The 22,500-nt window shown below is 33.5% G+C and overlaps 2 protein-coding genes across 2 annotated transcripts in view; both read right to left on the bottom strand.

The window, feature by feature from the left end:
• LOC145260186 (adenosine receptor A3-like) overlaps window positions 1-587 on the bottom strand; it is a 1,186-nt gene extending 599 nt beyond the window's left edge. The window contains exon 1 of the mRNA XM_080118010.1: window positions 1-587. This exon is cut by the window's left edge and continues 599 nt beyond it. Within this exon, the coding sequence (XP_079974136.1) occupies window positions 1-478 (478 nt within the window). The 5' untranslated portion in view covers window positions 479-587.
• LOC145260614 (uncharacterized) overlaps window positions 1-22,500 on the bottom strand; it is a 248,778-nt gene that overhangs the window by 44,474 nt on the left and 181,804 nt on the right. The window lies entirely within an intron of this gene.

Below are 22,500 nucleotides of genomic sequence, written 5' to 3'. Positions count from 1 at the left end.
AAGACACTGCGATGTAGCGCTCAAAGGCGATGGCTGACAAGTTGAATATCGACGAGCCACAAGACTCTATGATGAAGGCGTACTTGAACAAACAGGCGTACTTGTTTTCCGTCACGCCCGGAACGGATAGGTAATACATTGTGTAGAAAGGTATCACCAAAAGACCGACTAAGAGATCAGCGACTGCAAGGCTGGAGACGAAGATGTTTGGTACAGTCCGCAGTCTCGGGAAGGACGCGATCGAGAGTAGGACCAAGGAGTTGCCACCGACGATTAGGGGAACAAGGAAAAGGTTCACCGTGATGAAAATTAAATTGTGAATTGGTAACCCACTAACAATTACTCCAGTGATGTTCGTTTCGCGGTTACTAATTGAGTCGGGTGTACGGTTCTCGGAGCTAAGGTTTGTGAAATCATCAGTGAAGGTTTGGTTGCTATCAAGGAAATTTTCACCAAATAAAATTTCAGTGGTCGCCATTTTGTTTCTGAAAGATTTAAAAATAAATCCTCGATTTCCGTGATGGCATCAATTTACATCCCAATTTTAAAAATATATATATATATAAAATAAAATATAAAATAAACAAACAAAAATATTCACGAGCTACATAAAAATATTTGTCTCTATTTTCGCTTATGTCGCTTTGATTAGATATTAATACCAGCTGGCTTTACTGATTCTCTGTCGCTTCTCCAAATACGTTACTTAAAATACTTGAAACGTTAATCTAAAATAATGAATTTTTCATTCGCAACTTTGTTGTAAACACAAAACAAAATATTTCTCGTTTATTCTTGTATATAGGTAAACAAAAAAAAAAAACATTTCGATAATTCCGATACAAATTTCTTTATATTTGCAATGTGACCATAAAGAAAGGAAAAGAAAAACTATTTGCAATTTAGAAATAGATCGAAACTTGTTAAAAAAAACAGGTCAATGTCCTCAAAGAAAAGAACATTTGAAAACAACTGCTAAATATTTGTCTTCAGAAATCAAACACTATTACCAGAAATATTAAAATATACAAATCAATCACCAACTAAAAAAAACAAACAAACACAAAAAACAAATAACAATTATTTTTTAAAAAAATATCCCTTTTTCAAAACGAATATCATAGGTAAGGTGTAATTTACTTACTTGCGGTTCTCACACAAGTGATAATGATAATTGGTTTCAAGAATTGAATTTTGCAGATCATTTTAAAACCTTGCGATTGATATCGTATATGCATAAACGGTACATAAAAAGATGGCGCGCCTATTGCGTAATGGCGGAAAATTATTGACTTTATCGTTAGTGGAAGAAAACAAGTTTAACTTTTGCATTTATTCATTTAGATTACAAAGCCGTCCAAAATGTTTTCGATACAAATTCGATAAAAGCAACAACTATCATATATATATATATATATATATATATATATATATATATATATATATATATTATAAACAACTGTATATGTTATAGTAAGTTGAGAATGGTCCAATGGCAGATTAAAAGACGATCTCTTTCTTGGTATAACTCCACAAATGCATTAAAAATTCCTGGTCTTAAATACTTATGTATGCAATTGGTTAAATAAATTCATTTTGGTTAGATAAATTTTTAAAAATTAATTAGTTCGTTTGTTCCAGCAAATAGAAAATTCCACAGACTTTCTCAATGTAAATAAAAATAAATTGTATTGTTTTTAAATTGGGAAATGATTTTTGTCTGAGTTGTAAATTAAAAAAAATGTATTTATTTTTCTAATCAAATAAACGAAGTTTTCGTCTTTTGATTTGTTTTGTTCTTTATCTGTCGAGAAACGAAAATGAGGATAGCACAAATAAACCTATGTCCTTTTTAAAAAAAAAAAAAAAAAGAATCTTTTTTTAATAGTCTATGAATCGGAAAACGGAATCCAAAAACAGTCCGTAGCTGATTATGAAACTTGTGCTTGTCCTGAGGCGGCTAACAAAATCTCTTTTCCTGTGCAGCTCCGGACAAACACAAACGTACCCCGGCGTCAAATCTTTTTGACTGCAATTGATTATCAAAAAGACATTCTCAAAAAGAAATCGCCGCTAAGGATCCAAATCTTATCGAGTCTGTTACACCTACACATGTATTAATAACACCGAGAAAAGGTATTAACCCCTACATCCCTACATACGTGGAAAATAGAAGTGCATGCTTAATTAGCACTTGCAGTATATTATATGTAGTTCATATGCATAAATTAAAGCATAAATAAAACAGGTGTTATCTCAGTGTTGGTTGTTTTTTTTTTTTTGCAGTGAATTTAGAAAAATATGTATTCATTAAGATAAATAAAGCTTTCGTATTTTAGCTTGTGTTACGATCTATTTCCTTCAAGAAACTAAAACAAATCTATGACAAATCAAAAGTATATATAAAATAAATATGGCGGATATCAATAGAAAATACGTGTGTCCGTATTTGAAATGTTCTTTTTAAATATTGTTGTACATTTACACATGTATATTTATTACTGTGACGATATGCGTCTTGTATACTTTTATATATATTTTATTTTTTCTTTACCTATATTTCTTGTATATATGTATTTATCTTTATGTATATCTGTCTTTGATATTTATTTCTTGTTTGTAATAATATACTTATGTATATTTTTTATATATTTATATTTTTTCACTAACAATAATTGTTTGTAATTCTTATTATGTAGCCATAAATATTGATATTTTATTAGTGATAATATATGTGCGTTGTATACTTTTCTATACTGTATAGCTATTCCCGGTTAATTTTTTTTCCAGGAATCCTTTGGTAGTACTAATTATTTATTAAGCGATTTTACAGTGATTTTATGTGACTGCATTCGCGTCGTCACTGCAAACATCTATTTGTCCACGTGTGCGTGCGTGAATGTCATAACTACTTTTGGGCCACTTTCATTAAGAGACGTAACATTGGTTCCTGTCAATATATATATATATATATATATATATATATATATATATATATATATATAGTACTTGTGATTCTAATGAGTGTTAAACCTTATATAAATATGGTACAATTTCTCAACGTTTTAGCAAATCTTGACTGTTCTAAGATTCCGAAATGATGATTTAATACCACTTGCAATTAAAACATTTTTCATCCCATAACTTCAGTAGTGTAAACTGTATCTGTGGACACTATTTACCAAAGCATAATATTAAAAAAAATTTTTTTCTTGTTCTATTTTTGTTTTTGTGCCTAGAATTTGTTCCGGTATTGTACTAGGGTCGTATATTAGTGTGTTATTTTAATAAAACCGCGTTACACGGTGTTGCGAATGAATTAAATGTTTTAACCGATTCGGAAAATGGCGAGTGATTTTCGGCTAGCTTAAAACCAACCGTTTTTTTTTTGTTTCTGTTATCGAACGGTAAAATTTACAAAAGCGATAAAACTATACACATATATACGCATATAAGTATAAAAAGAAATAGGAAAACAAATAAATTACTTAAACAAAGCTGACAATGGGAGTGGTTGTAGCAAAAAAAAAAAAAAAAAAGAAAAGGTAAGAGAAAGATAGTATTGTTTAGTTATATAGGTAGGCAGGCACTAGTATAAAAACAAATATTATCATGTACAACGTTTGGTAAACAGTGCCTGCTGACCAACGAGCAATTGAATCGATATATCACCAAATTTTTATGTTTTTAATGGATTAAAAAAAATAGTGCATTGATTTCAGCTTGTATTTTAGCAGATTTTAGATAAAAATTAAAAACTTGCCTTTAATCTTGTGTATGCAATAAAACAAACAAAAATACTACAGCGAGTTATAATAGTTAGTGTTAGTATTGTTCAGTCTAGTTTGTTAATGAAATAGAAAGAAAAAAAAATCAAAAAGAAAAAAAAAAAAATACAAAAAAAAAAAAAAGAAAAAAGAAAAGAAAAAAATCAAAAAAAATCAAAAAGAAAAAAAAAAAAAAAAAAGAAAAAAAAAATAAAAATAAAAAAAATAAAAAATAAAAAAATATAATTGTTTATCCAATAATTATTATTTAATTTTTTTTTTACTTGGGAATTACTACTTATCAAGAGTCGAAGACCACTCGAGGATAAGGGTTAACGATTGTAAGGCGGTAGTGTAGTAAACGTTGATACGTTATATAAAACCAATTTCCGGGGTAAATAGAGAAAATTGATTTAATAAATTATAAAAATAATAAAATAATTTTATTAGATATAGTTTCGCAGAAGGTTTTGTAAATAAAAAATAAAATTATTTATTTGTTTTAAGCACCTAAAATCTCGTTCATGTCTCTCAATATTTTTTGCGTTAATATTGTTTAGTTTAAATTGGTTAAATACTAGATATTTTCACGTATAAAAGACAGAATTATAAGAAAATATCGCATTCATCTATTTCAGCAGCTAAAAAATTTGCTGGCACATAATTTTTTTCGATATATATAATGTATTTTGTTTATATAATAAATAAAAAAATGTATTTATCTGATCAAATAGATAGTTTTATCTAATTAAAAAAATTTCAAAACAGTTCAGGGTTATTGGTACTTTTCATTCCTTATACAAATATGTGCACATCGTTCTATACAACATGTAATGGAATGAGTATTTTTTTCAAGTTTAAAGGTTAAAAAAAAAATGGGGATTACACGAAGACATCGCAGTAGAACAATTATACGAATATGTAGCGCATGAGCAAAAATAACAGCGGGAGTAATGTTTGATTAGACTTGCTTTGTTTTCAATTTTGACCCCTTAGAAAAAATTTTTCTGGCTAAAAACCAAATCGAAAATGTGCTTCAGGTACAAATACCCTATATATCAAATTTCAACTCTGTAGACCAAATATTCAGAAAAGAGTTTGGTAGAGAGTTTCCACACACACAGACAAGGTCACTTTATATAAATATATATATATATATATATATATATATATATATATATATATATAGAGAGAGAGAGAGAGAGAGAGAGAGCGAGCGAAAGAGAGAGAGGGAGAGAGAGAAATATTTCTGTGTGCTAGAATGTTTTCATCTTAAATTCTACAGTTATGTATAAATAGAATTTGGTAGAGTTAGAATTCTACAGTTATGTATAAATAGAATTTGGTATACAGTTATGTATAAATAGAGTTTGGTAGAGAGTTTCCACACACACAGACAAGGTCACTTTATATATATATATATATATATATATATATATATATATATATATGAGGAAGAGAGCGAAAGAGAGAGAGAGGGAGGGAGAGAGAGCGAGGGAGAGAGAGAGAGAAATATTTCTGTGTGCTAGAATGTTTTCATTTTAAATTCTACAGTTATGTATAAATAGAATTCAGCCTAATAGTGAAATAAAATGAATTATCTAATAAGAAACCATAAAAAATGAATAATTAATTAATTAACGATCGTTTTTTATAGGAATATGCAAATTACTTAACATTTATGTAGTCGCTCGCATATCCATCACTGAGTATATTAAGAAGATCGTTTTAATAATATTTAAATAGAAAAAATAGACTTTTAATATCAATGTCAGAGAATGAAAAAAAAAAAAGCTTAACCATATATATATATATATATATATATATATATATATATTTGGAACAACTAAAGGTGCAGATAAGAAGAACCTTGAAATTCAGAGTCAAGCTGTTTTGACATATATTTTAACTATATGCGCATCCAGACAGGTTGGGTTGGGAATGGGGTAATTTAGACGTTGGCTACGTTAGCTATAACAAAACGGACATGTAAAACTGCAAACACATTAAAACGGTTTTAACACGATAGAAAGGCACATTAAAGCAAACAATAAAAAATATTTATGTGGAACGAGAGACGAGGTATCTCGTGCGTCTTTTATCCTCTCTTTCTTTTTTTTTTTTATCTCTCTTTTAATTCCCAAAAATCAGGAATGCATCCATCACAAATTCACGTTATTTTTTGTATCTTTTTGTTGTTGTTGTAAAAAAAATTTTTTTTTTTCAATTTAAACGTGTTCAGTTTTTAGCAAATATATATGCGATGCAGGTACGATAGCAGAAAAAAAATACGTAGATCCTTATTCCAGGTGTCTCTTTGGAAAAGAATAGAGCGCCCTCGGCAGATGCAAATGCTTAATATAAGCTTGTAAATTTCAATTGTTGTTGTAAACTTCTGCTGATAGCGTAATACGTACTGTTTTGAAAATAGTCGGGTTTCGATCTCAGTATTGCTTGTTTAGCCCCACTGAACAGTTGTGATACAGCGAAATAGGCGTCTGTGGACGACCATATATGTATTGATATTCCTTTTTGTATACGTATCGTATAAGATTAATATGTATGACATATTATCTTAATAGAAATAATTATTGTTCAGTTTCTTCCTCTTGGCAATTCAATGAGACCGTTTTTTTTTCTTTTTAACTAGTTTTCATTTAATTGTGTGACTTTGTTTTATTGTCCGTTGTCTTGGTTTATGATGCTGAGAGAATATTTACAATAGTCTGTGAATCGAAAAAAAAAAAAAAAAAAATCAAAAAACAGTCCGTATTCAAAAATTAACCCGTCCCAGTGTAAATGATAGGAGCGTCATTTTTTAGGTACAAATCCAAACACGCGTAAAACCTTCCAGTCTCAAATGCTTATTTGTGCGATTGATTAACGAAATCGTTTTTGTTTGGATAAATTTAAACAAGTAATTAATTAATTTATTTCAGTAGTAAAATAGATTTCACAGCATTTCTCAAGTATAAATAAATAAAAAAAAAATTTTCAATTTGAAAATGGTTTGTCTTTGTAATATATAAAAATATATTTGTTACTTACATCAAATTGTTGATTTTTTTTTTTTTTACAAATAAACGTATTTCAAAATATTAAAACAATGTTCAAATATATCGTTTTTCCCCATTATTTATTTACCCTTTTCTCTTTCACTACTAATCCTCAATGATTCGCAATGGATATATCACAAATAAATGTCTTTTTTTTAAAATTCAATATTTATATTTTAATAGTCCGTGAATCGAAAATCCGAATCTAAAACTGTATGGTTGAGGCTGGTCCAATGACAGATTAAAAGACAATCTTTTTCTTGGTTTAACTCCAAAAATGCACTTAAAATTTCCTGTTCTCAAATACTTACGAATGCAATGGATTAGGTAAATCCTTTTTGTTTAGATAAATTTTAATTGGTTCGTTTGCTCCAGCAAATAGATATTTCCACAGCATATCTCTATGCAAATGAAAATATATTGTATTTTTTTTTAATTGGGAAATGATTTTTGTCTGAGTAGTAAATGAAAAAAAAAAACGTATTTATTTATTTGATCAAATAAACGAAGCTTTCGTCTTTTGACTTGTTTTGTTTCGAGAATCGAAAATGAGGATATCACAAATAAACGTCTCTGTCCTTAAAAAACAAAACAATATTTTTGAAAATAGTTTATGAATCAGAAAGCGGAATCCAAAAACAGTCCGTAGCTGATAATGAAACTTCTGCTTGTCCTGAGGCAGCTAACAAAATCTCTTTTCCTGTGCAACTCCAGACAAACACAAATGTATCCCGGCGTCCAATCTTTCCGACTGCAATTGATTATCAAAAAGACATTCTCAAAAAGAAATCGTCGCTAAGGATCCAAATCTTATCGAGTCTGTTACACCTACAAGCGTATTAATAACATTAAGAAAAGGTATTAACCCCTACATCCCCACATAGTGGAAAATAGAAGTTCATACTTAGTTATCGCTTGCAGTATATTATATGTAGTTCATATGCATAAATTAAAGCATAAATAAAACAGGTGTTATCTCAGTGTTAAAAACTCACAAAAGGGTTGATATGCCGTAATTTTTTAGAATATGTATTCTGTTTATGAATGAATAATCTACAGAATGCACCATACGCCATAAAACCGATAACTCAAAACGAATGATCGTTTAGATTATGTGTGGTACTTTGGGAAAAGAAATAATCCCGAAAGGGTTGATATGCCGCAAAGAAAATTCGTCAAAGAAATTGATCTTTTTGAATATGTTGTATTTCGCGATGAGGTAACCCATGGGTTTATCTACCGTGAAACAGGCAAGTCAAAAGCATTGTTTGTGATAGGTACTGTGTTTCGGAATTATTAACACAGAAAAGAGTTGGCGCGTCATAAAACAAACAAGGAGAAATGAATTACCCCTTTAGAATGTATGTTGTGCGCTCGATAATAAATGATCCACAAAATGGTTGATGTGCCGTAAAATGTGAAATGAATAAATCCAAAAACGGGGGAAAAAGAAAGAGATACAATCTCAATGATATCAATGACACACGTTCCGTTCTATTTCAAGAATAATTATTATTTATCTCATGGAAGTTATGGATTTGTAGAAATCCCGGAAAAAATAAGAAAAGGAAGAGTTGATTATTTTTTTTAAATAGCATCAGTTCTAGCGCCAATATATAAAGATACAATACACGGACATTTATTGGCTAATCAAAGTTAAATATTTAAAGTTCACTTTTCAAAGTCAGACGTAAATAGAATTTAAGCTAACAAATAAAGCTGTGCTTCTTACTAGCAAATTTCATTTGTCATTGTTGTACCGTGTTATTGGCAATATAAAAACGTATACAATTCAAAAGGCATTTGAAGAAAAAGCTTAATGAGATTAATGGATTGTCAATTGCATGATAAAAATATTATGACAGGATTGAAAATGATGAAAGAAAAAAATTGATTTGTTATGAGGATAGTTTATGACAAATATTTGTGTCGAATTTGAAGACGACCATGTTGTACTCTCCAGGGAAGCAGTAGCGTGGCATTTTCTTGTTGAAGTTAACGTCCGGTCGTTATATTAAAGACATGCCTATCGATAATATGAATTCTTTAAGGCGACTTTCCGAATCACCGTTAAGTTAGGTCATCAAAGTTTAGTTGTGATAAACTTCCATATGATTAGTTCAAAAGAGTTATGGAATTTCAGTGTCAACAATACCAGTAGAGCAGCTGTAGTTGTTGAATCCTGCGCTTATTTTTGTATTGTTGCGTTCTTTTTTGATCGTGTAAATATAATATGTTCCCGAAGAATCTTTTTTAATTGTAAAATTCAGACTATGTCCGCTGGCATGATTCTTTTTAAGAAATACACGATTAGTTTGACACAGAAGATATATCTTTTTTTTGTTGACAGTATATCGTTTCTCGTTCCTTTTGTATCGATTTGTTGTCTGCTCGCTCGAATCAAAACCTATTTTTTTTTTTTTTTCAAAAATGGTGGAACGTTTTCCTCAATCAACCTGAAATGGATTCAAACGACAAACGAAGGCCAAGCGAAAGACGCCCGTATTAAAAGCAACACCCCCTTTCAACGATAGCGTACTATGCACGGCAATACACCGTTAGCATTTATAAATGTCATTTGCTCTTGGTTTTGTCAATATTAAAATTAATTCTGAGTTCTGTGTAGATATCCGAGAAAATAAAACTTGATGTTAGAGAGTCAAATCGTAAATGTTTCGTCATGTTTTCAAGACTAATCAAATTTCTTCAGAGGATTTTCGGGATTCGAAGACATTCCGGCAAAATGAGAACAAAATGAGGATATTTGTTTTATTCCGTAAAACCTACCGCCAATATAAATACTTGGCAGCTAGTCAAAAAAAAAAAAAAAAAAAAAAAAAAAAAAAAATATATATATATATATATATATGACTATATAGATATTGATAGATATATAGATATATGTGTTTATGTATGCGTGTGTTCAGTTTTTAGCATATGTGTTTGCATATCCCAGTGTATACGACAACAGAAAAAAAATACGTGGGTCCTTTTTCCACATGTCTCTTTGAAAAAGAATAGAGCGCTCTCGGTTGATAAAAATGCTTAATATAAGCATGCAGATTCCACTTACTGTAGCAGACTCCTGCTGGTAGCGTAACAGGTAAGACGTCCGCTTGCTGTGAAAATAGCCGGGTTTCGATTTCAGCCTTCGATCACTGAAGAGTGCGCCTGTTGATGACTATGTATGTGTATTACTGTTGCAGTTGCATATGTATCGCATAAGATTTATATATGTTATTAATTATACTGAATAAAAATAATTATGGTGCAGTTTCTTCGCCCTGGCAATTCTATCAGGTCGTTTACGTTGCAGAATGTTTTTTTTTCTTTTCTATTTGACTTTTTTTATTTTTTTATTTAATTGTGTTTTTCTTTTTGTTAACTTTTTGCTTGTTTTTATTGTCCATTGTCTTGATTTGTGACGCTGAGAAGACTTGTCATCGATATCGAAGCCAGTTTGCAACGGCCGGACATTGATAAAAATCTACACCGGAAGAAACGACGCCTCGAAAAATAGTCCCAGTAAAAAAAAGAAAAAAAAAAAAAAAGAATTAGTCCCAGCGATGAAGGCGGAAGCATCCACCCACACTAAGCTGTCTTCTTTCCTTTCGTTCTCTTCCCCTTTCTGTTTTCTTTCTTTTCGTTCGCTTCCCTTCCCTTTCCTTTCTTTTTTTTCTCCCTCTTCTCTTTCTTCCATTTATTTCCCTCTCACTTATTTCTTTTTTTCTTCTCGCCTTTGTTTTCTCTTTTCTTTCGGCCCAAGCAAATTATCTATCGCTTCTTCATTTTAATTACTTTTGCATAGTTTTGGTTTGCACGCGGGCATGCGCGGAATAAATAGTCAATGCGTCTGTGTTTGTAGGAGTATGACTATGCGTGCGTATGTGCGTGTTTATGGTTCAAGTATATGCATACGCGTACACACAGAGGTTTCTAAGTACATATGTGAATGTGTGTATTCTAACATGCGCTTGTGTCAATGTGCTCCCCTTATCTCTCTCTCTCTCTCTCTCTCTCTCTCTCTCTCTCTCTATATATATATATATATATATATATATATATATATAGTAATTTATAAAATATATATTAATCGACATATATATTTTATAAATTATTAACTAGCTCTACCTACGTTTTGAAGTAAATACTTAAAGTTTACGCATAAATCTATACTTTCGTATATTAATTTTATGTGAGTAAATGAAGTAGTTATATATATATATATATATATATATATATATATATATATATATACTAGCAGGGGCGCCCGTCGTTGCCCGGTCGTAAAATACGCTTAATATGATATTTTAGTTTACGCATATTTTGCACTTATTATTATAAAATCAGTTATTTCATATTATAATGTACTCAGTATATAGTCATGATTTCAAAAGTAAAAAAAAAAAAAATAACATGAATTGCTTGCCATCAGCTAGAATCGAAACCTAAACCCAAACATAAAAAAAACCATAGTTTCACGGTTGAAACTAAACCTACAGTTAAGACTGCAGTTTATTTGTACTCAATTCGGTTGGCCTGTAGAAAGGAGTGCGAATTTTATTAAATACAAGCTGGTTTCCATGGAAACAATGTTTTTAATAGACAAGATACAAGTAAGGGCGGTCCACAGAGTTTATATATATATATATATATATATATATATATATATATATATATATATATAGTGGAAATGGTAATTAATAAAAACTGACGAAAGTGCTCAATACTGTTGTAGAGCAAATATGCGTTTTATTCTTTATTACCGTATCTTTCTGTTAAGTTACATTATTGTTTCAGCTACCCGGCCGTTTTTTTTTGGCCGTCTGTAGCTTCCTCAGACTTTTACAGAAAGGTTCGTTATTATGGGATGAAAGAGTGAAAGAGTGAATGATGTCGGGTGGGGGTGCGAGGAGGGCGGAAGAAAGAGAGGAAGGGAACAAGGAGGGAAGGGGGAGGGGGCGCTTGGTATGTCGGTACTATTTTACTTTTGGAGTTTAAGGAACTTGTGGGGGAGGGTCTGGGAAATTTATTTCTGGTGTGGCTGAGGGCATAGGGATACATGGGGGGGGGAGGGGAATATGTGGGGGTAGGAGGAGGGGGTTACTTTAAAATTCGAGTCTTAATGTTAAAGTTTTTGGCGTCTCGTTGGTGAGATGATTTCTTGGTAAGTACGTCTTGACCTGTTGGGTGTTCGCTTATGTTTGGAGGTATGATTCGGTTTATTTATTTAGTTTTTGGAGGTATGATTCGGTTTATTTATTTAGTTTTTATTTTGTTGTTAATTGTTTGGAGAGGGTTAGCTAGTGGTTGTGGGCGCGAGCACACACATTTGCACGTCAGGGCGGGGATGTATGTGTACATGTGAGCGTTTCTTTAAGTATATATGTGTGTACGTGCGCTTGTGTGTGCTCGCGCCCGCGATCGCTAGCTTACCCTCTCTAAACAATTAACAGGTCATCATCAAAGATTTCCCTTTTAGAACAATGTATGATGTTCCTTGGAGTCTCAGTGACAAACAAGTCTCCCCAGATTTCCAGTATTCACCATCTCTTTCGATAACCTTTGTAAATTAATTTGCGTTATCGTAACAGCCGTTTACCACTGATTTCTCTTTGGCAGCGATTATTAGTCTTCACTGAAATTCGGGCAGCAGCAAGTCTCCCCATAACCACAGTCTTCTTCGCACTCATCCAGTGGACTTCTGGTTCGTGTTTCCTCTCCTTAGTTTTTCCATACTCATTGACCGTCCTCGACTATTTGGTATGGTGCGAGTTAAAGACACTTTACTTCTTTTTGTTTTTTTGGAAGAGGGAGGCAACTTACAGTTATATAGTTTCAGTTTCCTTGGTTTCTTGGTTTTACTTCTCTAACAGTTTCTATTTTTCTAGCTAGCGCCTGTAGATCATATGCATTAATCCCGCATTCAAAGGTTTTCCTTAGTATTTCAACCATTTTTATTACTAGCATTTTAACCCGGCGTTGCCCGGGTGCTTGGAGGTGTATGTTGAGCAAAAAAATAAAAAAAAGCGGTCAATTTTTTAAAACTTTGACTCCGATTATGACCCCTTAACATTTATTGTTTGGGCCTCAAACGAAGTTATTAAGTTAGATCCATTTCCAAGGAACCTATATCTAAAATTTCAAGTGTTTAGACCCAAAATTGGCGGAGGAGTTTGGTAGAGTGCTCAAAGGTTAAATCGTTGAACGTTGACCCCTTAACAGCCAACTTTCTGATCGAAAATGGATTACAAAGATTTTCCCAAATCTCAGTACCCAGTATATCAAATTGACTAAAAATTGACATAGTTATTGCGTAGGGAAATGTACACATACACACACACAGACACGTTCACTTTTATATATAGATAGATTGTTATCACTTGTATCTTCTCAGTCATCCCTCTGTTTCAAATCTCTCACATTCTTCATTTTTTTAAAAAAGTTTCTTGTGAGTTTTCCTAGTTCTTTTACTATTATTGGTGATTTTCTTTATGTCCCATATCCCTTTCAGTTCTCTGACCAGTTTAGTGTATGTGCTCTGCTTCTCCTTCTCCTTGATATTAACTATGTGGTCTGCTGGACGGCGAAATATACGATCAGGCAGGACGTTTCCTTCTTGTAAACTGTTAGAATTTCTGGTTTTCTTGCTTGGATGGGTTTATCTGTTTATACGTCCATTCCCATAGAATTGTGTGACTTACGGTTTCAAGTACTGCTGCCGGTTTGTGCTGATACCATTTGTCTGGCTATTCAAGATGCCGTTGTTTGCATAATTCCCAGTGTACTGCCTTCCCACTTAATCGTGTCTATTCTAAGCTGTGTACGGTGTTAACGTTATTCAAAATCGCTTGTTCTTTCTTTCATCAGATAATTTCGATTATTGATTATCGATACTCATCGAAGACATTCCGATACCAAACTTATCTAAGAACACTCCCAGGATCATAAAGTATCTTCGTGTGAAATTTCGTAAAAATCGGCTGAGCCGTTTTCGAGTCCATAGGGAACGAACTCACAGAGACACAGACACATACAGACAAAGTTCCCTTTATATATTAATAGAGGGATAATATGAGTATATATATATATATATATATATATATATATATATATATATATATATATAAAACAGGATATATTTAAAATTATAAAAGAAGGTTCGCCCATTTTATAGCTCCCTTAAGTTAGGAGAACATTTAGATATTCGAGAGATAACTTCCTTTATCTTTCTCAGACAATTTTAAACCCATGATTTAAATTTTATAAGAATATGATATATTTGAACTTGTAAGAAATTGTGCCCTCATAGGACTTGAAGGTTCGGGAACACTCCCATTGTTTTGCTGGTAAATTTTATATGAGAAAATGTGGCGACGGAATCGCGAAGTAATTTCGACGAACGCTACAAAGCAAATAGTTCTGATAGTTTATCCTCTTTCTTCTTCCGCTTCTTTTGGATTCGCTTTTTTTCGTCACTTCCAAAACCAAGTAAGTTTTCACAAGAATGTGTTAACTAAGAATTTTCAACCAATGAAGACCGTTTCAAGCCCCGGAGGTAACACATCTAGGTCAAAATGATTAGCCAACGCGAGTTTAGAAACACGTATACGAAGATTTTCCCCCAGATGATACCTGTTGACCACGCCTCCAACAGGACGCCAAAGAACGTATGTTTAACAATCCACCCCCCCCCCGTGTCTTTTGCCAGGGAAGGCAAGCCGTAGAGGATTCAATGACTTACATACAAACCTTATTTTTCTTGTACACACATTCATACGCACTGTCAAAATTCAGGCGAACAGAAACGCTCATAGCTATAGATGTAATAACAAAAAGAGGGTAAACCGACGCTGCCAAATACTCATATATTACTTACACCGATGAAGACTGAAGGATCAGTCGAAAATATGTACTCATAAAAAAGTTTTTTAATTTTTTTTCATAATATTATTTTGTATTCCTGGATGTCACCAATTGAAAACGAATAAAGAAAAGTTATAAGCTTTTATACTTTTCGTATTCTTTTTTATTCATACATATATTACTTAGAAACACATATTATTCACATTATGAATGTTTTGACTTGTTATTATTTGTTCCATCGTTATTCTATTAATAAAAATAAATGTATGTGTTATAAAATTGTAGATATAAAAACGTTTTGTTATAATTTTCGTTTTTTTCCCCCCTTAAATTTCTCTGTCTATGTTTTGGTGACCCTATCTATTCTTCTAATGTTTCATTTATTCCCATTTTATTATGTATGCGTTTCTGTATATTTCTTTGCTATAAAACGAAACGTTTATACCCAATTTACATTAATTGTTGACATGGTGCTTGGCAAAACCCTAAAATGGTCTTATCAAAAAGTGGGTTGCTTATAAAAATTAAATTTAAGTAACACTCCTAAGAGATAAATGATTCTCTGCATTATGATATTTTTTAAATTAAAAAAAAATTAGGCTAAATTGCGCAACCTACCTATCTATCTATCTATGATATACAATGATCTTTGTCTGTGTGTGTGTATCTGCGTGGGTATGTGTGTGAAATCGTCCCCTATGGACTCGAAAACGGTTGGGCAGATTTTTATGAAATTTCACACGAAAGTACTTTATACGCCTATGGGAATGTATTTGATAAGTATCGATAATCAAAATAATCCAGTTAAAGGAAGAACAGACGATTTCGACTAAAGTTAACGCCTTATACAGCCTAACATCACAAGTGGATTTGAGAAGTTTTATTATCGCGCAAGCAGAAAGACCCGGCATATAAAATCAAAAGTAGGTTCTTTGATATGACAGGGGCGTGTTCAAAATTAATGTTTTTGTTCAGAGAACAATTGAACTACGATACTTGATTTTTCCCTTTTAAATTTGAATTCAAGCCATTATATATATATATATATATATATATATATATATATATATATATATATATATAATTTTATAAAATCAACAGTAGGTTCTCTACAGTGCAATGTAGACTACAATGCATTGTGGCCAAAGTCATTGCGAAGAGGCATGTGAAACTCTGTTTCCAGTGCACTACGATGTGTCCCCAACTAGAGCCAGCAATTAATCGATTTGATTGAAAAAAAAAATGGACGATTATACTGGTTTCGATGAGAATAAAAATATGGGAGTGTGAAGCAATTGCTGATCATCATTGAATCCCGGGCCACGTCGGGTCTCCTTGCTAGTGCGTTTATATAAGCGTGTGTTCAATTCAGGTATTTGCTGTTAATAATACAACGTATATATGTGTTTGTATCTGTGCGTAAATACCCGTACATTTGCGTGCGTGTGGTTTGTATGTAATCATGTATACGTACACGATGATGATGATGTGTGTGTGTGTATCCGTGTATGTCTATACTGTGATGTATGTGCACGCTTGCTGGCATGTGCGTGTTCAGTTTGTCGAATAGTAATTATTTTAAATTATTTATTTTCATTATTATTATTTTTTTTTACTGACGTCATCACTCCGAACTATCCGTTTTCAAATCGGGTCGACTTTTTCACACAAGGTCTCGGGTTTAGACCGAGCAGAGCGGTTCTTAGCAAGGAATTCGATCTCGGTTTAATTAAGAATATTTGTAAACGAAGACGCAAGACGTTGCCAAATGGGACCCATAATGCGTAATAGTAATAATTAAAAATGACTGACCAAGATGCATTAGCCACGACGTCTATTTCCTTTCACACCTTTACGAAACAATATTAAAGAAATCCTTCTCTCGTCAAAAAATGAAGTGAAAGAAATAAAAACAAGTTACAACTTGCAAAAAAACAAAAAACAAAAAAACAACAAAAAATACCCCCCCCCCAAAAGAAAATCAACAACAAACCAAATCATTCATCAGTAATATCTTTCAGAGAAAAAAAAATAATTTCTTCATTTTCTAAGTAGGAATCACGTGACATTTCAATGAAAACCGATTAACCAATCCAAACGCAGTACGAGAACAAAAGAAAAAAAAATTCTTTTGTTATATTTATTTTTAAAACTCATTTTTTTAATTACCCGTGTACGAACACCCGTCCCAGGACGAGTAAAATAATTCCCCGAATAGAAAAGTTTTGAACCAATTTTATATTCTCTTTAAGAAAACGAAATTTAAAACATAACGCTCCTAAACCATATATACAGTATCCTTATCTCAATATTATTATTTTTAAAAATGTTTAGAATTTAAGACTTCGGCTTATGAATTTTGAAACACATTTGCTAGGCGTAAGGGTGGATAATGTGGGATATACTTAGTTTTATGCAAAGAGGAATTCATTTCGTGAAAGTTCATATACCTCGAAATTTTGTGAAATTTTAACAATAAGTTTGGAAATAAATTTATATATCAATAAAAGTGAAATTCGTGTATGCGTCTGTGTGTGTACATTTCCCTACCAAACTACTCCGTCAATTTTCTGTCTACAGACTCGAAATTTGACATGAGGGGTATTGAGATTTGGGAAAATCTTTTTAATCGGTTTTCGACCAGAAATTTGGCTGTCAAGCGATAAAAGTTCAACGATTTAACCTTTGAAAACTCTACCAAATTCCTCCGCCAATTTCGGGTCTAAACACTTGAAATGTTAGATATAGGTTACTTGGACATCGATCAAACTTTTTAATTTGATTTGAGCTCGAAACAAAAAATGTTAAGGGGTCAAAATTAGGATCAAAATTAAAAAAAAAAAAATAACCGCTGTTGTCTCTACCAAATTACTCAGCCAATTTCTGGCTAAACATTTGAAATTTTACATAAAGTATTCAGACTTAAGGCAAGCGTTTTAATCGGGTTCTGGCCGAAAATTCAGCTGCCAAGGGGTCAAGATTCAAAAGATTTGATCTTTACGGTCTCTAGCAAACTATTCAGCCAACTTTGGGTTTAAATATTTGAAATTTTACATAAAGGGTATTGAGACACGCAGCAAGCTTTTTAATCAGTTTTTGGGCGAAAATTTGGCTGCCAAGAAGTCAAAGTTGAAAGAAACCTTTGCAAACTCTACCAAACTCCTCAGCTAATCTTGGGTCTAAACACTTGAAATTTTAGATGTAGGTCACCTGGATACGAGTCAAACTTTTTAATATATATATACATATGCACATAAAGTCATGAACAGTGCATAGCGCCCGAGCAAAGCCGAGCTGAACTGCTAGTGTGTCATAATAGTCTTATGTTTCTAAATTTTTGTAGCTGAGGATTGATAATTCGTATAATTTGGTTGGTTGGTTGTTTTTGTTTTACGGCATATCAACCCTTTTCAGGTTATTTAATGCCGAATCCGGTGATTTTGAAGAAAATTTTTTAATAGAATATATTTGTTTTTTGCAAGTCAGTTTCTATTTAACCCATAGTTGGGACCCTAACAGGTACTACCATTCCGGGTCAGAGTGGACCTGGGAGCAATGGCAATTAAAGGGTGGCTCCACACTCCCCAGAGCCCGCAAGATGGGGTCTCACCATCGGATATAGTTTAAGGTCATATCCAGGACCCCCCATTGAGGGACTTTTACCCTCTGCAGGGGAACAGTCGGCATATTCTAATGCCCCATCGACAGGGCCCGTATAATTTGGATTATTTGGATTATTGATTTTATCTTAAGTGTTATGGTCACAACATATCGTCGATGTAAACTCAAAGCTTCTTCAGATGTCTCTTGTCGAACTCGAGAATCTTTCTGTCGAACTTGTGAATCTGCACAAAATTTCGAACGGAAGCCTTTATTTAATCCACACTTCTGGAGGTTGGAGGTTCAATCATCAGTGCAGGCGATATTCAAAATACAATTGCCAATTACTTAAGACTTCTACTCAGTCATGACTGCCGGAACAAGAGCATGCTACCTCGTGGATTAGATAAAGAGTCCCGTTCGAAATTGATTGCAGATTCCCGAGTTCGATAAGAGACACCTGAAGAAGCTTGGAAATTACACCAACCGAAGCGTTTAAAAATAACACTCAAAATAAGAACAGTAATTCAAATAATCCAACCAATACATGATAATAGGGACTACAGTATAGAAAGGTCTGTAATAACTGGGGCTATGACAACAGCATATTCTTTTTATTGTTTTCACTCTCGAGTATATATCCGACACAGTTAGACAGAGTCAATCAACCAAGAACCACATCGCTCTCTAATATATATCAACGGATACACACTCGAGAGTCAAACCAATGAAAAGAATATGCTGTTGTCCTAGCCCTAGTAATAACTAACCAGAATCGGCAATGCTATAGAATGGACTAAATAGAAGGATGTATGTCTGCAACACATCATTTAGTGGACATACGTCATAATCATATTGACACACCGGTTCTCGTTAGATTATCGAAGTTAAGCAATATCGAGCCTGGTCAGTACTAAAATGGGTGACCATTTGGGGACCCGGTAGTGTATGTGCTCTCTGCTTATCTCAGCATTGTTTCCAGTCGTTTCGCACTTCTCGTCACTGTATCAAACAGTGCCGATTCAGGAGAAATGTGGTTCGGGACTGCGCAACGCTTGCCTCACAATTACACGCGCATTTACACTTACAGAGGTATCTATTGTTTCTTCGGACCGAACAGGGGCATCATCAGCCTCGTAGTGTGCCATTTCTTATGCGGTTGCTTGATTACTTTCAAAAGACCTCTGGTTTACCCGTGGAAAGAGTATGATGGTGTAAATTCCCGAAATACGCGCTGAAACAAGCATTTGACTGAGCACATACCTCGTCGTATTGTTGAAAATTTTTGCAATCAAAATACTTAGAATTTTTCTTTGGCGTTATTTAATCATGACAGTTTGTCTTCGGCTCAACATCTGGTAATTCCATAGTTGATAACACTTTTAGTAGTTTATTTATTTATTTATTTCGGTATTGTGAAAAATATAACTCGGGTACTCGGGAATTTCACGCGATAACCTGCTGGACATTGTTCTTAAGATATCCTTTAACTAGCTCCAAACATTCTGGATGTTGATAGACACTAGATTTTAATGTCCGTTTTGATCGGCATACCGGGCAACCGGAAAAATATGATCTCCAGCTGTCAACGCCTCATATCATATAAATCATTGCATAAGAATTGCTCACGTGTCCACGAGTAACGGATACACCGTCGGGTTATGTACACAAATACACACACATACAGTGCCGGCAAAAAGAAATCCGCACTTGCAAGTTTTTCCAAAACTGCAAAATTAAGCTAAATTGGTCTTATCGTTATTTCTATGGCAGGTGCTCGTCTGAACTCCAATCTCTGCCCCCCCCCTCGCCAATCTTTCACGAAAAACACCCGTCTAGCTGAATCCACTGTGAAAAATTTCCCCCACTCTATATCTGTGCCTAAATCAAAACGTGGATTCCATGAACAAAGCTTCTTTCTTAGAACTGCACGCCTGTGGAACTTTGTTCCGTCTGCCTGCTTCCCACCTGACTACAACTTGGATGTCTTCAAATCCAACGTTAACAAATTCCTAATGAACCGCCCCCTTAAGTAAACACTTCATCAAATCTCCACACTAACATAATGTACTTGCAATAACCCTTATCCCTGAGTGGCTTCCGGGCCTTGATAAGTGGTGATCACTGTGTAAAAAAAAATATATAACTGTTTAAACAAACTATTTGACTAAATATGCAGGTTTTGAAAAAAGTACAAGCACGGACTTTCTTTTTGCCGCCTGTGTACGTCTTACACGCATGCACTCACATACACAAGCACACACACACACGCATATATATATATATATATACAGATAGATAGAGAGAGAGGGAGAGAGAGAGAGAACTTGAATGCCTACTAGACACTATCCTCGAGTGTCTAAGGTCTCTCTGTAAAGGGGTTTGTCAGAACAACCTGGCATGAGGATATTTTCCATTAAAAGTAAACCCTGACCAAATATTCAAAATTACATTTCGTATTCGCTGGCCAAATAAGATTTCCTCACTATGGTTAACTTACATTAGCTTTTATGAGGAATGGTGCACCTTCTCCACATGATATTACCTCAAGTAACAGCATGAAGCTGGATACTCCACCAGACTAGATAAATTCTTGTCCTGGAATCCAGTAAGGCAAAGAGACCAAAACGAAAGATATACTACAACGTATGAAAATGGTTAATTGGGGAGAGGAAAATTATGTTCTCAATTTCTTTACTAACTCAGTGTTTGAGAGATAAAGAACTTTAATAGAACATGCGAATATCTATGTATCTTGTATAGAGTTCAATTGTTAGTCCCATGCTGTGGGTCCCTTAATTTCTGAGAACTTCGACTGAAGTAAAATAAAACAATATAACTATATTATTTTCAATAAATATTAATACATTTTTTCTAAAGACACTAGTGTTTCAAGATTACGCAATCATCAGTTTAGGAAGTGTTAGTTACAGTTTGTAGCGGGACTCATACCAAATCAACAAAGCCAACAATTGGTTTTCTTCCCCTCAGCCACCAGGAATTAACATCAAAATGCAAGTAAAATAAGATACTTCCGAAACCATGTAAGTGGTTTTGTCATAATCGACAGGCATAAGAGTATTCAAACAAACAGAAAGTTTGGAATGATACATGTAACTATTTGACCACTTAATTCTCAATTCACTATATTCGCTCAACTTTAATCTTCTTCAACGTGCTTATATATATTATCTAGGAGAGAAGCTTTAATACCCACAAGACATCGTCCTTGGGTGTATCCGGTCTATCTGTAGAGAAGTTTATCCGAGACACATGATAACATGATGATTCTAATTCGAAGAAAACCATCACCAAATATATAAAAAAAATGATGTGGTGTCTCCTCCAAAAACTCAAGCAACCCCTCTATTAATAGAAAGCAGTTTTTAATAAAAGAAAAAAAAAGCCGTAGACAATGAGGAATCCATAAAAAAACGTAAAGCAAAAAAAAAAAAAAAAAAAAAAAAAAAGCCTGCCAGACTGGTAAAAGGTTTCCTTCAGTCTTAACAGTCTCTGGATACCCACTGTAAGAGTGCCTGCGCGTGAAATTTTTGTGGTAAAAGTTCCGCAAGCTCCAACCACACCTCTCCTGACTCGACATTGTTGAATACCAGTGGCAAATGGAGGTTCAGGACGACTGGAAACAATGCCGAGATAAGCGGAAAGCACATACAGCGCCTAGAATCCCCCAAATCGTCACCCATCTGGTACTAGCCAGACTCAACGTTGCTTAACTTCGGTGATCTGGCGAGAACCGGTGGTTCAACGTGATTATGCCGTACTGGTACTCAGGATAAAAGGGACCCTCAACCCGTTTGTATACTAGACAGGAAAGAGGCAAACAGTGGTATAAACCTTCCTATGTCTGGAAGTGTCACTCCAGCCATGACAGAAGCAAACCAGAGCCAGCCATCAGGCCTCAATGGAAAATGTTTTTGCTGGCACTACTCAAAGTTTGAAAAGTGGAGCAAAACATCAAATAAAATTCTGGCCGAGAAAATAAAGAAAACGACTTCCTTGAGATGAAAAAAAAAATCTAAAAAATACAACACCTTAGTTTGGTCGTCTATCGATACCTTTGATTTCACAGAAACACTACAAACTCAAATCAGATTAAAAAAATACCAAGTGTAACCGTTCTACAGCCGATGTCATGGTGAGCTAAGAACGTTTACATGTGATATCTTTAATTTTGCTCGTGAAACCTTATG

The sequence above is a fragment of the Euprymna scolopes genome, chromosome 36 (genome assembly GCF_053919585.1).
Source record: "Euprymna scolopes isolate OS-2025 chromosome 36, ASM5391958v1, whole genome shotgun sequence".
In the NCBI taxonomy this organism is placed as follows: Eukaryota; Metazoa; Mollusca; class Cephalopoda; order Sepiida; family Sepiolidae; genus Euprymna; species Euprymna scolopes.
The sequence above is the reverse complement of the archived record's forward strand: the minus strand, read 5'-3'. Positions and strand labels throughout refer to the sequence as shown.